Source organism: Molossus molossus, unplaced genomic scaffold (assembly GCF_014108415.1).
Source record: "Molossus molossus isolate mMolMol1 unplaced genomic scaffold, mMolMol1.p scaffold_m16_p_1, whole genome shotgun sequence".
NCBI lineage: Eukaryota > Metazoa > Chordata > Mammalia > Chiroptera > Molossidae > Molossus > Molossus molossus.
Genome location: NW_023425344.1, coordinates 169,662,863 through 169,681,522, shown reverse-complemented (window position 1 = coordinate 169,681,522; position 18,660 = coordinate 169,662,863). Strand labels below are relative to the sequence as shown.

General features: G+C 38.5%; 1 protein-coding gene across 31 annotated transcripts in view; it reads right to left on the bottom strand.

Moving 5' to 3' along the window:
- SLC25A21 (solute carrier family 25 member 21) overlaps positions 1–18,660 on the bottom strand; it is a 463,129-nt gene that overhangs the window by 199,670 nt on the left and 244,799 nt on the right. For 2 of the 31 annotated variants that reach the window (XM_036256790.1, XM_036256793.1), the window contains one exon: positions 6,302–6,477. The exons of 19 other annotated variants lie outside the window; for them this stretch is intronic. Coding sequence is in view for 3 of the 12 variants with exons in the window: in XM_036256766.1 (XP_036112659.1) it covers positions 4,433–4,505 (73 nt within the window). In the remaining 9 variants the exon portion in view is untranslated. Of the gene's footprint in view, positions 1–4,432; positions 4,661–6,301; positions 6,478–10,974; positions 11,012–11,698; positions 11,739–12,395; positions 12,479–16,029; positions 16,065–18,660 lie in introns of those variants that run through there. 10 more of the 31 variants (XM_036256788.1, XM_036256824.1, XM_036256771.1 and 7 more) reach the window with 9 other exon arrangements.

Genomic DNA, 18,660 nt, shown 5'->3' with positions numbered 1-18,660 from the left:
GTAATCCTGACCACAGTAACATAGAGGTCTGTCTCTCCTTACTCAGCACTGATAAAACTCTTCATGCTGCTGTTATTTCCTTTTTCCGCAGTACTCCAACTTTTAGCACATTTTATTATGTGCTTATTTATTATGTTTATTGTTTCCTATCTCTCCCAGTAGAATATATCCTTCACCAGGGCAGAGATCTTTGTCTGCACTGTCCGCAGATCTGCACAAAGTACTCAGATCATGCCTGATACATAGCAGTTGCTCTATAAACATTTGTTGAAAAAAGCAACTGAATTCGATAAATGATAAACCTACAACAATGATGAAATTCCTTTTCAGTGGTATGTAGAAGATGAAGTTTTATGAATTCAGTTTATAGAAGGGGACTCAGTCATTCAAGGAATCCATGATAATGTTTAAAATAAGAAGCAAGTCTACTAATTGGCTATGAGTCCATACCTATTCTATAAGTAGAACAGATATAATCCAAAGATAATTTTGGTAGCATTTTATAAAGCAGAAAACATCTCAACTTCTCCGTGAACTGCAAAAGGATAGTGGTGCAGACAGAGAATTGAGCCATTCAAGCCTCCTCGAGATGTCAGTTATGGGTAACTCCTATGACCGCCTTTTATCAGGCCAAAAAAAATCCCTTCGTTGTACTACAGCTCCTTCCAGGGTATTTTCAAATCAAATCGAAGACTACTCTTCTGTTATTTGAAACCCACACTGTTCTATTACCTTAACTGATGTTTAAAAACATGTTTAACTCTTTAAAATATAAAAGAATATTTTTATTGTTTAAAGAGAACCACCAGAGGAATAAATGGTTTCAAACTTTGCAAATTTGAAATTCAAAAATAGAACAGCTACAGACAGAACTGATATTTTTTCATCTACTCTACTAGTCAACCAAATCATTACAACATCCTACTTGATAGCCTGCCCAGAAAATGTGGTAGCCCTACTGAATTATAAGCAATGTGAGACTCATAAAGGGAAATCAAATATATTATGCTTTCGCCCAATAACAGTTAAGGCACAGTACCTTTGCGGCACAGTAAATTAATATTATGCACATGGAATTGGCTAAATAGGCAATGTGATTTGGCAGGTTTGAAAGATGTTGTTAAAAGTTATGCTTTTGGGCAAGCCACAGCCTTGCTTGAAAAATCTGAAGCAAATATTTTCATAGACAGTTATTATTAGCATATATTTTTTTCTAACAAAACTAACACTAAGCAATAGCTGTTAGCACCCATCTAAAGGGGCTGTGGTAACTTCCTCTGTGCATCCTTCCTCTCATAGTTTATGATCTGATCATCTTAAGAATTTAGGAAAATGCTAAGTGAAATAAGTCAGTGAGAAAAATCTAAGAACCATATGATTTCACTCATACGTGGGATATAAAACTGAAACTCATGGACACAGACAGCAGTGTGGTGGCTGCCAGAGGGAAAGCGTGGGGAGGGGGAGGGGAGGGGAGGGGACCTAATATATGTGATGGAAGATGGTTCGCCTGGGTGGTGGGCGCACACTGCAATATACAGATCTTATATCATGAAAATGTACAATTGAAACCCATATGATCCTATTAAACAAATGTCACCACAATACATTTAATAAAAATTCTTTTAAAAAAATAAAAATAAAAAGGTTCAATGCTCACTGACAAAAAAAGAATTCAGGAAAATATATAGGCATAAACATATGCACACATGATCTGGAAATCATGGTAGATAGAACATGTACAGGGAGGGAGAAAAGTTGAGGCAGAGTGTAAAAATAAGTTAGTTTCTCTAAAAAAACAAAGCGCTGGCCCTGGCCTGTTTGGTTCAGTGGTTAGAGCGTCGGCCTGCGGTCTGGAGAGACCCGGGTTCAGTTCCCGCTAAGGGCACGTACCTTGGTTGCAGTTTGTCCCCGGCCCTGGTTGGGTTGTGTGGGTTGCAGCCACTCGATGTGTCCCTTTCACGTTGATGTTTTTTTCTCTCTCTCTCTCTCCCTCCCTCCCACTCTATCTGAACAAAATATCGAAAAAAAAAAAAAAAAAAAAAGCTCTGAATGCAAAGGCAGAAAGTTTTAAAATGATTAAATTAATGAAAATCTCACTTGTAAACAAAGTTTTTATCTTAAGTTTTTTACCCAATTTTAGCTCAATGTAATTTCTTTAAAAATTATTGTTTGGAATTTTAATTCAGTGGAAGTTATTCTTTTGCTTTTATTTTTTGTTATTAAACTCTATGTTAGACCCCAAGCAAGCTTTAATGCACTCAGGCAAATGGCCCAATTTTGAGATGTGTTGATCTTTTATGGAAAGTTAACTGCTATATATGGTCCTTAACACAATCAGTAATGCAAAGATAAACATCAGGGGAAAAATACGCTGTAAATTAGGCTGGTAAATGATCAAATACCTTTAGAAGTATATAAAAACATCTTTAAAGTGAAGGGAATGAGAATAAAAAGGAGAAATAGGTTTCACCTGTTTTATACATCATATGTGTAGATAATATATATAAAGGTAGAAAAAGGTTGTGCTGTAGTTTGTTTATCTAAAGCAAGAAAATGTCCAAGCTGACCAGCATTTCAAATGGGAAGTTTATGAGAATACAGAAGGGCAGCTGAAGGAGGGTTAGAACTCAGTGGATGGGGGAGGGCAGCCTTCCCAGCCCCAGGACCTCTGTTTACACTCTGCAGAAGACGAGCCCAGTTCAGCCGACTCTGTTTCCCTTCTGCTTTGCTAGCAACCAGAAAGATAAAACATTTAGCTCTGCCTCATGATTTTGTTTTTAATTGATATATATTTGACATATTACATTGTATACATTTAAGGTACACAGCATGTTAATTTGATACATTCATGTATTATAATATACAGGGTGTGGCAAAATTAGGTTTACAGTTGTGAGTACACAAAACAATGTATTCTTATATTATTATGTATTAATTATTGTATTATTTTCCATATGAAATTGTAAATCTACTTTTGCTCCACCCTGTAGTTGCAATTGTAGCACTAATTAGCACTTCTAGTATGTTACATACTTATTCTTTATTTTTAGTGATTGAATAAGTAAGCTCTAGTCTATTCTCAAGTCTGGTAACTTCTACATATTGACCTTCTTTTCTTCTTTTATTGACTTGCTTAGGAAAAAAGAGTCGTTTGTCGCAGGCCAGATGGTACACCTCACTTCCCAGCTTTGCACTTGTGGCATCATATGAATAGCTCGAAATGGGCCATGGTGGGGGTATTTACACTAAGGAAAATGGCAAAGGCTTTATATCAGATTTTTGTTTGTTTGTTTACCAGAGAGCCACTTGTTAAACATTTACCAGCATAACACTGCCCAAATCTAACCATGAATTCTGTTGCCTAACCTATTATTCGGTTCAAATCGTTTCAAAAGCATAGTAGTATCAGAAGAGTTTTTAATTTTCAGCTTCTCCCCCCCACCCTTCCAAGGATATGAACTCCTTAAAAGAGAGGAGCAGACTGACAGCTGTCAGAGGAAGAGGAAGGGGGAGGGAAGGACTGGATGAAAGAAGGTGAAGGGATTAGCTCAGCACAGACAACAGTGTGGTGGTGGCCTGAGGGAAGGAGGGTGGGGGCCATAGGCAAATACACAGTATTTTATTGGGTGAAGAATCCAGATTGTTAGGTCCCTGGTAGCTAGTTCTTTCTTTTCTATATGTCACTAACACCAATTACCATCAAAGAAAAAGCAGGATAAAATTATAATGCTCGTTTTCCTCTTCTAAGTATATTACGTCTTGCAGTTATATTATTCATCTTGATAGAGTAAAAGACTTAGGACTTTCAAAATATTTGCACCATTGCCTTAATTAATATATAGCCAAGTTTCCTGTACTTAATTAATCACACTGCTTTAATAATTGCCTTCAAGTATGAGCTCTTAATTTTACATTTGCGGAATAACCTAGAACCATAGCTATACACATTCTTATTTTTGAACTGTTCATTCCACACCAGCCTCGGTGCCATGCTCCCATGCTCCAGCTTACTTAGCCAAGGGTTTTAGGTAAATTCCACAAACCACATTCTTTATCAAGGTCTGGCTAAGGGTGGGGGGGGGGAAGAAAGTGGACCCAGTTTCAGGGACTCCTCTTCCAATTATGTAGGCATCCATACAGTTTAATCACACAGGATTTCCACTAAGTATGGATTAAGCTAATCTTTATTTCCATATGGAAAAACTTGCAGAAATGAAACTAATTGTACTTAATGTAAAATAAGTACCAGCTAAAAAACAATATTTGGATACAACAATGTAAGACCATTACATAAACACAAAGGCAGATGTATTTCATAACACAGATATTTAGTTGTAATAGCACTGCATTTATGACTACTTACAGAAATACTATCTAAATAATAATCAATGTTTGGAGTTCAGTTAATATTCTTAAATTACTAACTCACGAGAAACAGTATTTGCCTCCATGGCTTCCATCCCATTGAACACCGTGGGATGTTTCTTTCCACTGGACAACATTAAGTACTTTACTTCAGTTTTCTAGGTGCTGGACAAGAGGGTTCACATTCAGGAGGGTTCTCGTTCACCAAACATTTTCTGAGTGTCTACTGTGTGCATGGTTTTTCCAGCATAGATCTAGATTCTGGTCCTCTCTGTTTGCTTCCATTTTCTCAGGAGAATCGAAGCAAGTCCATCAACTAAGAGTCAGAATGAGGGAGGAGAAATTGGAAAGACCAGAAAGAAGGTATGAAATAGTCGCCTTTGGGAGTGAGGGAAGGGATGACCAGGGAAATATAGTATGATTACTGGGGAGCACTCAGGGTCCACTGGAAGCCAACAGTCATGAGTTTAAAAGTGCCATTTTCTGCAGCCACGTTTGACTTTTGGGCAAGCAGAGTAAGAGGAAACTGGAATGAGGTTCACCAAATGCATACGAGACACTGAGAGAGGGCAAAGGAAAGAATGTGTGTCCAAGGAATGGTTGAGCATAGAACTTAAGCCAGGAAAGAGGGAAATGAGGATATGACAGGAAGGAGGATATGGTGGTAAGATCCTGTCGGTTCTGTTTGAGTCAGGATACTAGAGGAGAGAGCTGGAAAGATAAGGGATGGAGTTAACATTGAGATAAATACTAAGTCCCATTTTTATTAATACATTGCACCTAAAGTGTGAATTTTTTCTCTGTATCTCCAGTGTCTAGGACAAGGTATGGTATATGTTGAATAATGATGCTGAATGAACAAAACTCTGATCCTATGACTGAATAATACCAAGTATGTGAACAACTACATCAGTGGAGAGTACATTCACCATCCCCTGAACTAGATTCAGCGGATATTCTTTGTTTTGACTTGGTCTTCAAGGTTCCTTTGAGTTTATGGTTTCACAAATATTTAACTAAGATCCTATAATGACCAGAATGTGTACACCTTAAGAAGTTAAGATATTTAATCACCAACATACATCATATAGAAATGTTGAAAGTGTGAAACGCTGAATAAAATAATCATACAAACATATACAAGCCTCCAAAGATGGGTTATTTAAGACCCCAAGCAAAACTATTTTTGAAAGATTTTGAAACTATAGTATTAAATCCCCCAAAATAAATGAATACATTCATATTCTGAGGCAAGGTTAGATAGCAATTGACGAATACATATTTTAAAAGACCTGATCATCTTTTCTGGGGAAGGCAGTCCTAACATTTTGTCAAGCAACTTAAATGTATTCTCACTTGAAGCCTCTCTTCATGGTTGAAGATTAAAACTATGACAATGGACCCTGGAATTCTACAGGGTGCCTACAAAGTCTAAAACATAGACAAAGATATGTCCTGAGGGCACTGTCAATCTGTAAAAAGGTTAATTAATATTATCTACTTCTCAGATTTTATAAATACCCTGTGGATGACTTCATAGGATAGGAGTGACTTCTATATTCACTCAAGGACTAGATTTAGCTTCCGGGTAATTTTTGAATGAATGAAAAATGAAGAATAATATTTCTGTTATAACTCTAGTTTCTTCATGTTTTACTTTGATGCTACAAGGATCAATTTATTCATTTTTCTCTTACACGCTGAAGTAATTATAAAAGATGTGAAACAATGCCAGCACCTAACAGGGTATCTGTAGTCCCGGGAACAAAACTGGCGCTCCACCAAAATCCATTTTCTCTTCCCTCCCTGGTCCATGATACCTCATAAAGATGGCCTTTTTCAGCGTCTCTTCTGTGTGGCCATGTGACCATGTTCTCACCCAGGGGATGTGAGGGGCAGAGCGCCTGAGGCTGGGGGCATGCCTCTTTCCTACCTCATTTCCTTTTCCTGCTGAGTGTAGCTCCATCGTCATGGTGGCTCGAGTTTCCTCTTACAGATGACAAGACGGTGCTCTAGGGGATGGTAGAACCACTCCTGGAAGGGACTTGTGTCCCAGAGTGACTATGAGGAGCAGAAATTTGGTGCTGACCTGAATTATTAGTAGCAAGACTGTTCCACGGAAGAGAAATAAACTTTTTATTGTTTAAGCCATTGCATGTTGGGTCCCTTTGAAGCAGTTAAGCTTTACTCTGACACATACAAACGCCAAGTCAAATAGCACCACTACACCGTTGCTAACTATATCATGAATTCACAAATGGCAACTTTTTAAATTTTTACTTATTTTTTCCTTTATTGCTTTTAGAGAGAGGAAGTGAGAGAGAGAGAGAGAGAGAGAGAGAGAGAGAGAAAGAAATATCGATGAGAGAGATCATCAATTGGCCGCCTCCTGCATTCCCCCCACTAGGGATCGGGCCCACAAGCTGGGCATGTGTCCTGACCGGGAATTGAACCCACGACCTGTTGGTGCATGGGTCAATGCTCACCTGCTGAGCCACACCGGCCACACACAAATGGCAATTTTACTAAACTAAATTCAATTTACCACCAAGGAGGAAAGAGGATTCACCTCTCTTCCAAAAAGAAGGAGGGTGAAATTATGAAGCCTGTGGAGACCAATGCTGCAGGTTACACTGGGTTCACCTGAGCTGCACGTAAAACTTCTCTTGCCTTGGAATGGGTTTTGGAGCACTAGTAATTGAGAACTGAATTTAGAAACATGAGATTTAAAGTTGATGTGGAAAATATGGGGAACCATATCTTCTATGGTTCAAGTTGAACCATAATACAATCAGTAAAATGAGCAGAGTCTAAAATGCCATTGTTTATCAAACGAAACAGTCCTGTTTCTTCCACCGCAGAGTTTAACGTGTGTTTTAAAATGGTGTTTTCCAGGGCAAAGACATATTCCACGTTTTCTGTTTTACCTTACCAGTGAACATCTGGAGGAATCTGTGTGAGAGAAACAATGCTTTCTTATTCACGCAGGTAGCCAATTCCAACAAAAATAATTTGCCGGGGCTCTTTTGGTTGTCTGAGACAAAATTCAACACAAAGCAGCTTCAACACAAAAGGGGAATTTGTTGGCTCGTAATTGAAGTGACGGAAATGGCAGGGATGCTTGGCTCCATGACTTCTCTCCCCTTCCCTCACCTGCTTGTCTCTGCTTGCCTCTCTTCACTCCTGCTACAGAGCTGCCCTCACACAGGGGTGTACTGCCTGAGAGCCTCCAGCTCCCACTCTGTCAGCTTTAGGATGTAAGAGGCAAGCAGGGCTCCTTTCTGCTGGCACAAGAAATTGCTGAAAGGTCTTTGATTGGCCTCACTTTGATCACAAGTGAATCCCTGGGCCAATCATGATGGGCAGGAGGTGGTGGACACCTGATGGGTGGGGCATGGTCACATGTGTACCCCTAGAATAGATAGAGGGCTATAGAAAAGAGAATTTCAGCGTGTTACGTCTCGTGGTAACATCTTTTTCTTTTTTTTTTTTGTAATTTGGAAAACAAGACTGGGTTTCGAATATTTAAATAACACTCTTTGCAACTTCCTTTTCTAAATAATTAAGTCTTAATTCTAATTAACTGACTCCTTTTCCACACTGCTAACCATCAGTGACAACGGTACTGGGACTAATTAATTGCACTTCATCTCAAAAAACACTTTCCATGAGGAACTCGAGTTTCTAGTTTGGTTATTCTATATTCCTGTGAGATTAGAAAACTTGGAAAGAAAAGGAAATGGCTCAAGGTTTAAATATACATATACAGCATAAGATGTTATGTCAGCTTGCGCATAAGGCCCTGGCTCACCTAAACTTGTCATTTGTAAAGTATTTATTGTATCAGGAAAGGTGTGCAGAAATAGGGAAGACATAATCCATGTTTGAAAGGTTTACATAATAACTCTGGAAGCCACTGCAATGGGGCATCATAATGACCAAAACTCTAAACTGCTTGCCGGAGGGGCACACAGAGGCACCTTTGGCTGCATCTTACAACCCACAATTCAGTTTGGCATAGCATCGTGAACAAAAGTGTATCCCAAACCACTTTACAGAAGTGAAATTTCCATTCTCAAGCCAATATATGCTATACATTACAGAACAGCTGTGTGCAAACATTGCCTCATGGAAAAAAAGGAAAAGAAAAAAACCTGAGGCATTAGGTCATGAGATAGGAATCCAAAGGAGAACTTAGGAGGCATGGACCACTAGGGCAGGAAGGACGGAGAAGAGGAAATATTGCTAAGAAAGGACACACATTAGTTTGCAAGAATTAAAAATAGATCTGTGAGGAGTTAAAGGCACACCACACACCTTTTCCCTGAAAATAGCTGAGTATGAGATAATCTTTTATATAAGCCAAAGAAGTAGTAGCAGAAGTTAAATAAACAGAAAAAGTATGAAATGGAAGCTAATAAACTTTCAAAGTGGTGGTGTAATTACACAGGATTAGTAATCTCAACTAATATGGAGTAAAGGCAATAAAATTATGTATTTTGAATTGACCTGAACTGTGGTGAACTATTATCTAGAAAGGCTAGGGTAAGAGATGTATGGGAAAAGCTAATTTCTTAAGCATAACCACTACACGTGAATTGTGCATTTAAAAATGAAGAGAATTTTAGCCCTGGCCAGTTTGGCTCAGTGGTTAGAGCGTCAGCCTGCGGTCCAGAGAGACCCGGGTTCGGTTCCCACTAAGGGCACGTACCTAGGCTGCAGTTTGTCCTCGGCCCTGGTTGGTCGTGCGGGTGGCAGCCACTCGATGTGTCCCTTTCACATCGATGTTTCTCTCTCTCTCTCTCTCTCTCCCTCCCTTCCACTCTATCTGAACAAAAAAAATGGAAAAATGTCCTCAGGTGAGGATAAAAATGAACAGAATTTTATAAAATATATTTAATACTAAGAAAACCAATTAGACCACATACTTTTAGAATCTCACCTGGTTTAAAAAAAAAAAAAAAAAAAAGCCCTGGCCAGTTTGGCTCAGCGGTTAGAGCGTCGGCCTGCGGTCCGGAGAGACCCGGGTTCGGTTCCCGCTAAGGGCACGTACTTCGGTTGCAGTTTGTCCCCGGTCCTGGTTGGTCGTGCGGGTGGCAGCCACTCAATGTGTCCCTTCACGTCGATGTTTCTCACTCTCTCTCCCTTCCTCTCTCTCCCTCCCACTCTATCTGTACAAAAAATGGAAAAATATCCTCCAGTGAGGATTAAAAAAAAAAAGACAAAATATCAATTTTAATTTTACTTTTGAACCCTAGAAGTACCAGTTAATGAGGAACTGTATTTAACAAATGACAGCAGTTTGCTGTACTTAAACTGGATTCATAATATAAAATCCTGCTTCAAACTTAAATAAAATGTTAAGTTGGAAATTACTCCCAAGAATATAGAGGGAGAAAAATTGACTATTAGGTTTCCTGTCATTTAAATAATAGTAAAATATTTTTAAAAATTCTAATTCTCCATTTAAATGAAGTTTCTATTTCAAGTATCATCCATGTAGCAAATTGATCTTCTGTGCACAGTTTGCATAATAAACATAATTCATGTTCCATGAACTCCAAGATTATTCACTTAACAAGGAGTCTACATGACTCATTAAAAGTTATGCATTTTTAAAAATATATATTTTTGATTGTTTTTAGAGAGGGGGAAGGGAGAGAGAGAAACATGGATGTAAAAGAGATACACAGAACTGCTGCCTCCTGCATGCCCCCGACTGGGGATCGAGCCTACAACCCAGGCCTGTGCCCTGACCTGGAATCAAACTGGGACCTCTCAGTCCATGGGATGACGCTCAGTCCACTGAGCCACATGAGCTGGGCAAAAGTTATGTACTTCTTAATTGGTAGTTACAAAATAGTCATGGGGATGTAAAGTACAGCATAGGGAATATAGTCAATAATATTGTAATAACAATGTATGGTGCCAGGTGGGTAGTGGAAATAATGGGGGCAAGACTTTGCAAAGTATATGATTGTCTAGCCACTACACTGTATACCTGAAACTAATAGGAAATAATACTGAATGTAAACTGTATTTGAAAAATATAATTTTTTTAAAAAAGGAAAAAAAAAAGAGTTATACACTTCTTTAAAAAAAAAACTTTTTTACTGATTTTTAGAGAGAGGAAGGGAAATGGAGAGAGAGAAAAAAAAAACATCAAATGTGAGAGTGTAATATTGATCAGCTGCCTCCTATACGCCTTCTAGCAGGGATCGAGCCTGCACCTGGCCATGGAATTAGGCACTTTTTTTTTTTTTAATTTATTTATTTTTGTTACAGATGTTTCTCCTTTTTCCCCCACTGATTCCCCCCTCCCTGCCCTGTCCCCAGCTTTGTTGTTCATGTCCATTGTTCATGCATACACACATACAAGTTCTGTGGTTTATCTTCCCCCACCACCATCTTCTGGGGATTGTCAGTCTGTACCCCACATCCATGTCTCTGGGACTACCTCATTCCTCAGACTGTTATGTTCATTACATTCCACAAATAAGTGAGATCATGTGATACTTGTCTTTCTCTGTGGCTTGTTTCACTTAGGATAATACTTTCCTGGTCCCTCTGTGTCATCTCAAAGGATAAGAGATCTTTCTTTCTTACCGCTGCATAGTACTCCATTGTGTATATGTACCACAGCTTTTTCATCCATTCGTCTACTGGTGGACATTTGGGCTGTTTCCAGATCTTAGCTATTATAAATAGTGCTGCTACGAACATGCGGGTACATATATTCTTTCTGATTGGTGTTTCAGGATTCTTAGGGTATATTCCTAGAAGTGGGATCACTGGGTCAAATGGAAGTTCAATTTTTAATTTTTTGAGGAAACACCATATTTTTTTCCACAGTGACTACACCAGTCTGCATTCCCACCAGCAGTGTACTAGAGTCCCCTTTTCTCCACAGCCTCACCAACACTTGTTGTTTGATGATTTGTTGATGGCAGTTAGGCACTTCTTTTAAGGTGATATACTCTTGAGCACTGAATTTTTCCACATACATATATGATTAAATTTGTATCTTGTGTAAATTTCATTTTGGCCGCTGCTCATTTTAATTTCACAGGTATCTCATTTTACACGACACAACAGTGTGCATGGAAAGTAAATAAATTAATTCCATAATGTATTATTTTCCCCAATTTTTGGAAATACTGGATACTCAGTTGGATGACAGATAAATTTGTTATGACTGGCCTTTAAGGGACATTGAAGATTACACAAATTATCACTGATTTTAGGAGCTTAACAAGGGTTTAGCAATGACTGATTTTATATAAATAAAAATTCCCCCTAGACTGGGTACAGTTAAGAATTTTTTCTTTACCTTTTTGAATGCACAATGTTTTCTTTTTAATGCATGTTATCTGAAAAAAACAAACAAACAAAAACAAAACACCCACTGTGTTTTAAAGGAAAAGCAATGGACTTTTCAGGAATTTTTATACTATGATGCATTTTAAGAATGAAGAAAGAATTAAGGATCCTCCCCTGCACCTCCTTCTCTCCCATATGCTCATTGTAAAATAAAAAACAGTGTCGAATCCAGCATCGGGATGATAATTTTGGTTCAGCTATTTCCTTATCTCTGTGATGGAGGTTAAAAACTGTACTGATTTCAGAACTGAGCACAGTGCCTGGCTTACAAGCATGAGATAAATAATGTCTACTCTTTTATTTAATCATTTATTTATTTATTCATTCCTTTATTAGAGAGAGACAAAGGGAGAGGGAAAGAGAGATAGAAACATAGATGAGAGAGAACATTGATTGGTCACCTCCTGCATGCCCCCCACTGGGGATCAGGCCCACAACCTGGGCATGTACCCTGACTGGGAATTGAACCAACAACCTCTTGGTACATGGGTTGATGCTCAACCACTGAGCCACACTGGCCAGACTATAATGGCTACTCTTATAGTTGCAGTTACAATTTGTAACTCTGAGACCTCTCAGACAACCCTGAGACTATGGTGATGAGTCCCAGCTGTACTGCTGAGGTCGTCCTCCCCAGTCCCACTCACCGCAGAGTCTGCCATTGCAACTGTAGGAGCGCAGGAGCCGGGCAGGCTCTACTCCGGTGGCTGCTGTCTCAACTCTTCTTTCTCTAATGAGGGAAGCATTATGTAGTAGAAGAAGACATACGCATTTACACACAGAGCTCTACAAACCTCAGTTTAAGTTCTATATCAAGTTTCCAGGGGTTCTTCACTTGTGGTTGAACTTTGGAAGGAGGAAGGTGTCCATAAACGTCTAGTAATTATATGCTAAACTGTTTAGTGTTCATTTTTACGCACAAGGAGTTCCTTGAGTTGCAACAGTTTCTCCAAAGATTCCATGTCTTGAAAATGATCAAGAACCAGTCATTGAGCGTCAGTGTTCTCCTTTGTAAAACGTGAATCAAAGGAAATAGTCTTGTTGGCCTGATAGGGCAGTCCTGGGACCTAGCTAAAGCGTGTGAAAGCACACTAGTCATCACCATGCCAGCATTTGCTATAACTAACCATGCTACCTTTTTTTTTTGTCAGTTTATATGTACATTTCTGATTACACAGTGTCATCCACAAGGAACTCAAAATCTTCTGCCTACTTTCTGAAAGCCATGTCATAGCTTGCCCAAGCAGTAAGCATTGAAAAATAGATTGAGGCACTACCTTCAGGCACTGCAGATGACTTTTGTTCAGTTCACACAGTGTTCTTTTAAAAACAAATTTTTGTCGACATTTATAAATCAGGAGTTTTCACATTAAAACAAAAACAAAAACAAGAAAACAGATTTCCAGGTCAGTTGAAAACTGAATTATCTGGCATCTTTGAGTCATCTTCCTGTGAGGCAACAAGTGGCCATACTGAGTATAGGGACTTTGCCCCTCCCCCTTGAGTTGAATCTTGGTCTCCTGCTTCCTTTGACTGTTTGGCCACATAAGTGCCCCTTGCTTATACAGGTTAATTCTAAATCTTAACAGAGTATAATTGCTAGGCTTTGAAAAGGTATGAAATAAAGTATCACCTTGCCTGCTCTTCATTCTTAGAAAGTTCTTCCAAACTTCAAATATAGAATAGTTAGAATAAACACTACGGTAATTGAGGACAAAGTGTCTATATTTGCCACATACATTGCTTTTCCTCCTAGTGAATGCTTGTCCTTTGAAATAACATCCTCTAACAGGAATGCTGAAGGGCAAGACCCACGGCATGATTATAAGATCCAGGAAAGAGCAAGTGATAGGACTGGGAAAAAGCCACAGGTTTTGCATGGGAAGTCCTGACCCTGACTCATAATTTGACCATGCACAAGTCAATAGGTATAAAGAAATAAACGAATTGATAACATATCATTTGGGAAAACTTGAAACAAATCAGCAACTCAAAGGGGTTTCCTAGTTTTGTTCTGAATAAAAATGTCACTATTAAGAATAAGAAAATTGTGAAATATAGGATGGTGTTTGTTTCCCATAAATTTCACAGGTTACAAGAGATTTCACAGGCTCATGTTTTCCTGGAACTTAAAAGGAGGAAGAGCCACTATGAAAATTGAAAATGCATGGTGAGACATTAAGGATTGGGAGGTCCTTGGTCTTCTCCTTTTTAAATCAATGTTCTCTCATGCTATGAAGGTCCCCAAGTAATGAGTAGGCTGCTATAGATTACAGTAAAGAAGAAGAAAAAATGACACAAGGAAACTCATTTGGATATGATTAGAATGGACTTCCTTCCAAAACAGTTCTTAAACTCTAGCCCAAGATTATTTGCTCTAAGGAACACTTGATTTTTAAAGAAAACGTATTCAAAAGAAGACTGTTTAATTACCTAGGCCTGTGAAAGGCTCCAAGATTCGTAAAGTCATCACCAAACTAAAATTTATTCTGGATCAGGTACTGGATTTATTCTGGATCAAAATTTACTCTGGATCATGCTTCAACAGAAGCGATATTGTGGAACGGAGGCCATCCATTCAAACAGTATAATCTTGTAGGAAGTTTTTCTGAACCTAATTGCAGGGGCCACTTGGGTTGGAGCAAGGTTGCACTGTAAATCCGCCATTCTTAGAGGGCCAGCGTTCTCAGTGCATATTGAACCAATATTACTGCTATGAAACTGTGTAAGCTAGATTCTGTGCCAATGTAGTAAAATGGTCCTCAATAAACTTGTTTTCACAAGAAGTTTGCCCACTCATGCGTCCCAAAGCTGTTGTAATCTTCATTGTTGAGGCTGATCTAACAGCAGGGACATTATTCTATTCCTTGACATGTTTAAGTTCTCTAATGAATAAAGCTAACAGCTCACGGCTGCGTCCACTGTCACTTGATTACCCTAGAGGGATTTTCTTTTCTTTTTCTTTTTTTTGTCTTTAAAATTGGCCTCCTAGTTTGTATTTAACTACCTTGTGCACAGAGGTCTGAAGGGGAAAGCAGATCAAAGATCAGCTAGAAACATAAAAAGCAGCTGTAGTTAATTAGAGGCAAATGAAGGACATCTGACTAGATTCTTTATGAGCCGCCTTGTCACACATTCAACAGTCTATAATCTCTGTGACCTTGTCCCTTGGTCCTGAACTGTCGCCAAACCTGAGAAATGGATACATCTCAAATTATAGACTAATAGAAAAAAGGGAGGAATGCGCAGGGTGTGGCTGACGAAAGAGGAAGGGATGTGGAAGAAGACCTCAATGCAAGTGGAGCTGCCAGGGACAAGGAGAAGTCACCTGGAGTTTCCACTGGGAAGCGGGAGTCTTTTCCCACATTGAAAATAAAGTGGTTTGTTATAAAGATGTGGAGGCAGATAATCAGATTATAAAAGGTAACGTTTTCGAGGAGAAATGTAATACTTATCCTGCTTTGATTTGAAAAGAAATGAACTACTAATACTCTTAATGGCATCTAGTATTTAAATTTTCAAAAATTTTATAGTTGTTCCTATTTTGTTTAAGTTATTAAAATCTAAATCATTCAAGTAAAACAATAACTTTCTCTAATTTTAAAACAATACATGTTCATTCTAAATACTTGAATAAATCCCAGAGACATGTAAGACCAGAAAATAAAATTCCCCAAAAACACATCCTCCAAGTAAATCCTGTTCTGATCTATATTTAAATCAAGAGAAGATTGTGGGGTACAAACTGTGTGTGTAGATGGCTGAGATGGTTACAAAACACACATGATGAAGCAAAAGCTCCATGTTCTAACAGGTCATTAACCTCTATCAGCACCTGGAAAATGGCTATTAGGGTCTGCACTGGCCCCTTAAAAATGCATCTCCAGCATAGATAAAAGACAGGGCACCAAATCCTCTATAATCCCCAAAATTATTGGACAGCTCCTGTGTCTGCCTGTTGGCTTACTTAATATAGACCCAGAATGGCGCACTGCATGCCCCAACTTCCACTTTCTTTTGACTGGAGATTGGGGATCACTGAGAAAAGTCCCCACTTCACAGGACCGTGTAAATAAACCTGGAATCATTGCTCTAGGAATGATTTGGAAATCATAAAGTATTAATTATTTATTGACAATTATTAGTAGTAATTAAGGCATTGTGGAAGATGCTAAAAATGAATAAGGACCTACCTTCAAAAAGTTTTTATCATGTACTTGGAGGTACAGTATATAAACAAATAAAATATTAACTAAAATTAGAAAATAAGTTCAACTTTACCATGTAAGCAGTGTGCCAGGTAAATCTGTAAAAATCTGAGAAGGAATGATAGAGAGTAGGTTTTTGGTTTGCATTATTTGTTTCTAAGTGAACATATCAGAACTAACCGACACAAGTGAGAGTTATTCTTTTCTATGTTGTCACTTTCACTATCTACAAACATATTGAAAAGGCATTGCTACTGTTTAAAAACATTTTTGGACTTTATGAGATTCCTTTGAGCCTGTGGTTCACACTTTTTAAAAGCCTAAAGTGGTAATTTTGAAGTCAGACTCAGTTTCTAGAAAGAACAAAGTATCGGATGAAACCAAGAGTGTTGAGCACAGGTGCTGGCCAGACAGGATCGTACCCCCTTACATATCAAAAGAAATGTGGCCACAGAATAATGAGTTGATCATTGCACATAAGACAAATTATTTCTGCAGAGTATTCCAAGAGTAGGTGTCCAAAAAATATTTTTATTAAGGTAGTGCCTTTAAAGAAGATACTAGTTAAAAGGGCAATATTCAACTGAGTAAACAAATTCTTCTTTGCTTAAAAAGTACTGATTACTTTATATCCACATTCTGTAATTGCACAGAACTTTAGAGGGAGAGCTATGGGAAAGCTTCACAGTCTAATTTGGATTTTATTTGCTATTGAAGGACAGACAAGATATGGTTGGGAGAGCAGACAGTGAATTCCAGGGAGGTAGAATCGTGTGTAAAAATGATGGTGGAGCACAGAGGATTTTTAGGGCAGTGAAACTATTCCTTATAATACTATAGTAATAGATACATGCCGTTATACATTTGTAAAAACCCACAGGAAGAACATCAACAAGATATATAAACTATGAGGGTGATGACATGTCAATGTAGGCTCTTTGATTGTAAAAAATGTACCATTCTGGTGGGGATGTTGATAGTGAGAGGTATTGTCTATATGTGTAGGAAATGAAGCTATATGGGAACCCTCTTAGTTTCTCATTTGTCATATAAAAGATAAAGTCTATTTTTAAAAATAAAAGATGATGGGAAAGCACAAGGCATTGATAGGGAATTGGAGGAAAGAACTAGAAAGCACCCCAGGCAAAGGGTAGACGACTATAAATGAGACAAGAAGGCAAAGTGTCAGGAAATGAAAGGATTTCAGTATGCACCATGCTGTCCAATAGAACTTTCTGCAGTAATGGAAATATTGTATAATCTGTGCTGTCCGGTATGATAGCCACTAGCCTCATTTGGCTACTGAGCTCATGAAATATGTCTAGGATGACTAAAGAAATATTTTTTTTGTTTTCACTTACTTCTTTTAAAAATCATTTTATTTTTGATTTGGGGGAGGGGGAGAGAGAGAGAGACATAAATTTGTTCTTCCACTTATTTATGCATTCATTAGTTGTTTCTTGTATGTGCCCTGAATGGGGATCGATCGAATGTGAAACCTTGGCGCATTTGGATGACGCTCTAACCAAAAGAGCTACTGGGCCAGGGGTTTTCAGTTACTTCTAATTAATTAATATCTAAATAGCCATATGTGGGTAGCAGATACCATACTGTATAGTGTGGGATAGAGCATGGAGTGGGAGGGGGTCCTGTGAAACAGGGGTGGAGAGTTATATAGAACAGACCTAGATACCAGAGAATCTTCCTGCTGTGATAAGGAGCATTATATTTATCCCAAAGAACATAAAAAGCCAGTGAAAAGACTTAAGAGGGGGAGTAACTAACATGAGTGATTTATTTGCTTCTTGGCCTCAGGTTTCAGTGAAAGAATGGATTAGGGTTGGGATGATATTTACCTAGAGGCAGGGGTGCCGGGGAAAAGACTATGGATAATTCAGGCAAGAGATGTCATGGCCTGAAAGGGTAGAAATAGAAAGACTTGAGGGACACTTGGGACGTGGGGGAAAGGATGGATTGGATATTAGGTACCAGGGCGGTAGAGGGATGGATATATGAGGTTTGAGAGTGATAGATGGTGGTGTCATGCATTGAAGAACAGATTTTAGATGATGAATATCCTCATTTTATGAACACATTGAGTGTGAGGGGGCTGCTAGGAATCCAAATGGGATGATATACACTTGAAAGCCATGCACACATGATGGCCACTGAAGCCATGGGAGGGATGAGACCATCCAGGTCCGCACATTAGAAGAGGGAGTAGAACACAACTCCAAAAAACATCAACCCCTGACATGGTGCTTTTGCTTTTAAGTCAGTTTCACATTCATTCCTGCATATTGTAGCAAGATATAGTAATCTGCACTCCTGAGTCCTTTCAATAAAACCCCGAGCTCACAGTCTCAGCACCCCACAGCTGTCTCTCAACAGGCAAGTATTTGGGATTCTCTCCCCATCCCACTCCCATTTTCAGGACACTGACATAGGAAGTGTATTAGTCTAAATTCAGGGTTTTTGCTTGTTTTGTTTTGTTTTGTTTTGTTTTTATTCAGGACACTATTTAGACAAAACATAGTGAACTCTAACACACACAAAAAATACTGGTGATAGAGACTATATTAGTTAAGCATTTTAAAAAGAAGTTAATAAGAACATAGTCATAAAAAAAAAAAAAATCCACGTGCTTCTCTCTTCTGTAAATTTATCATCAAAGAAAAGTCCAGTGTACTTCATACACCCGGTG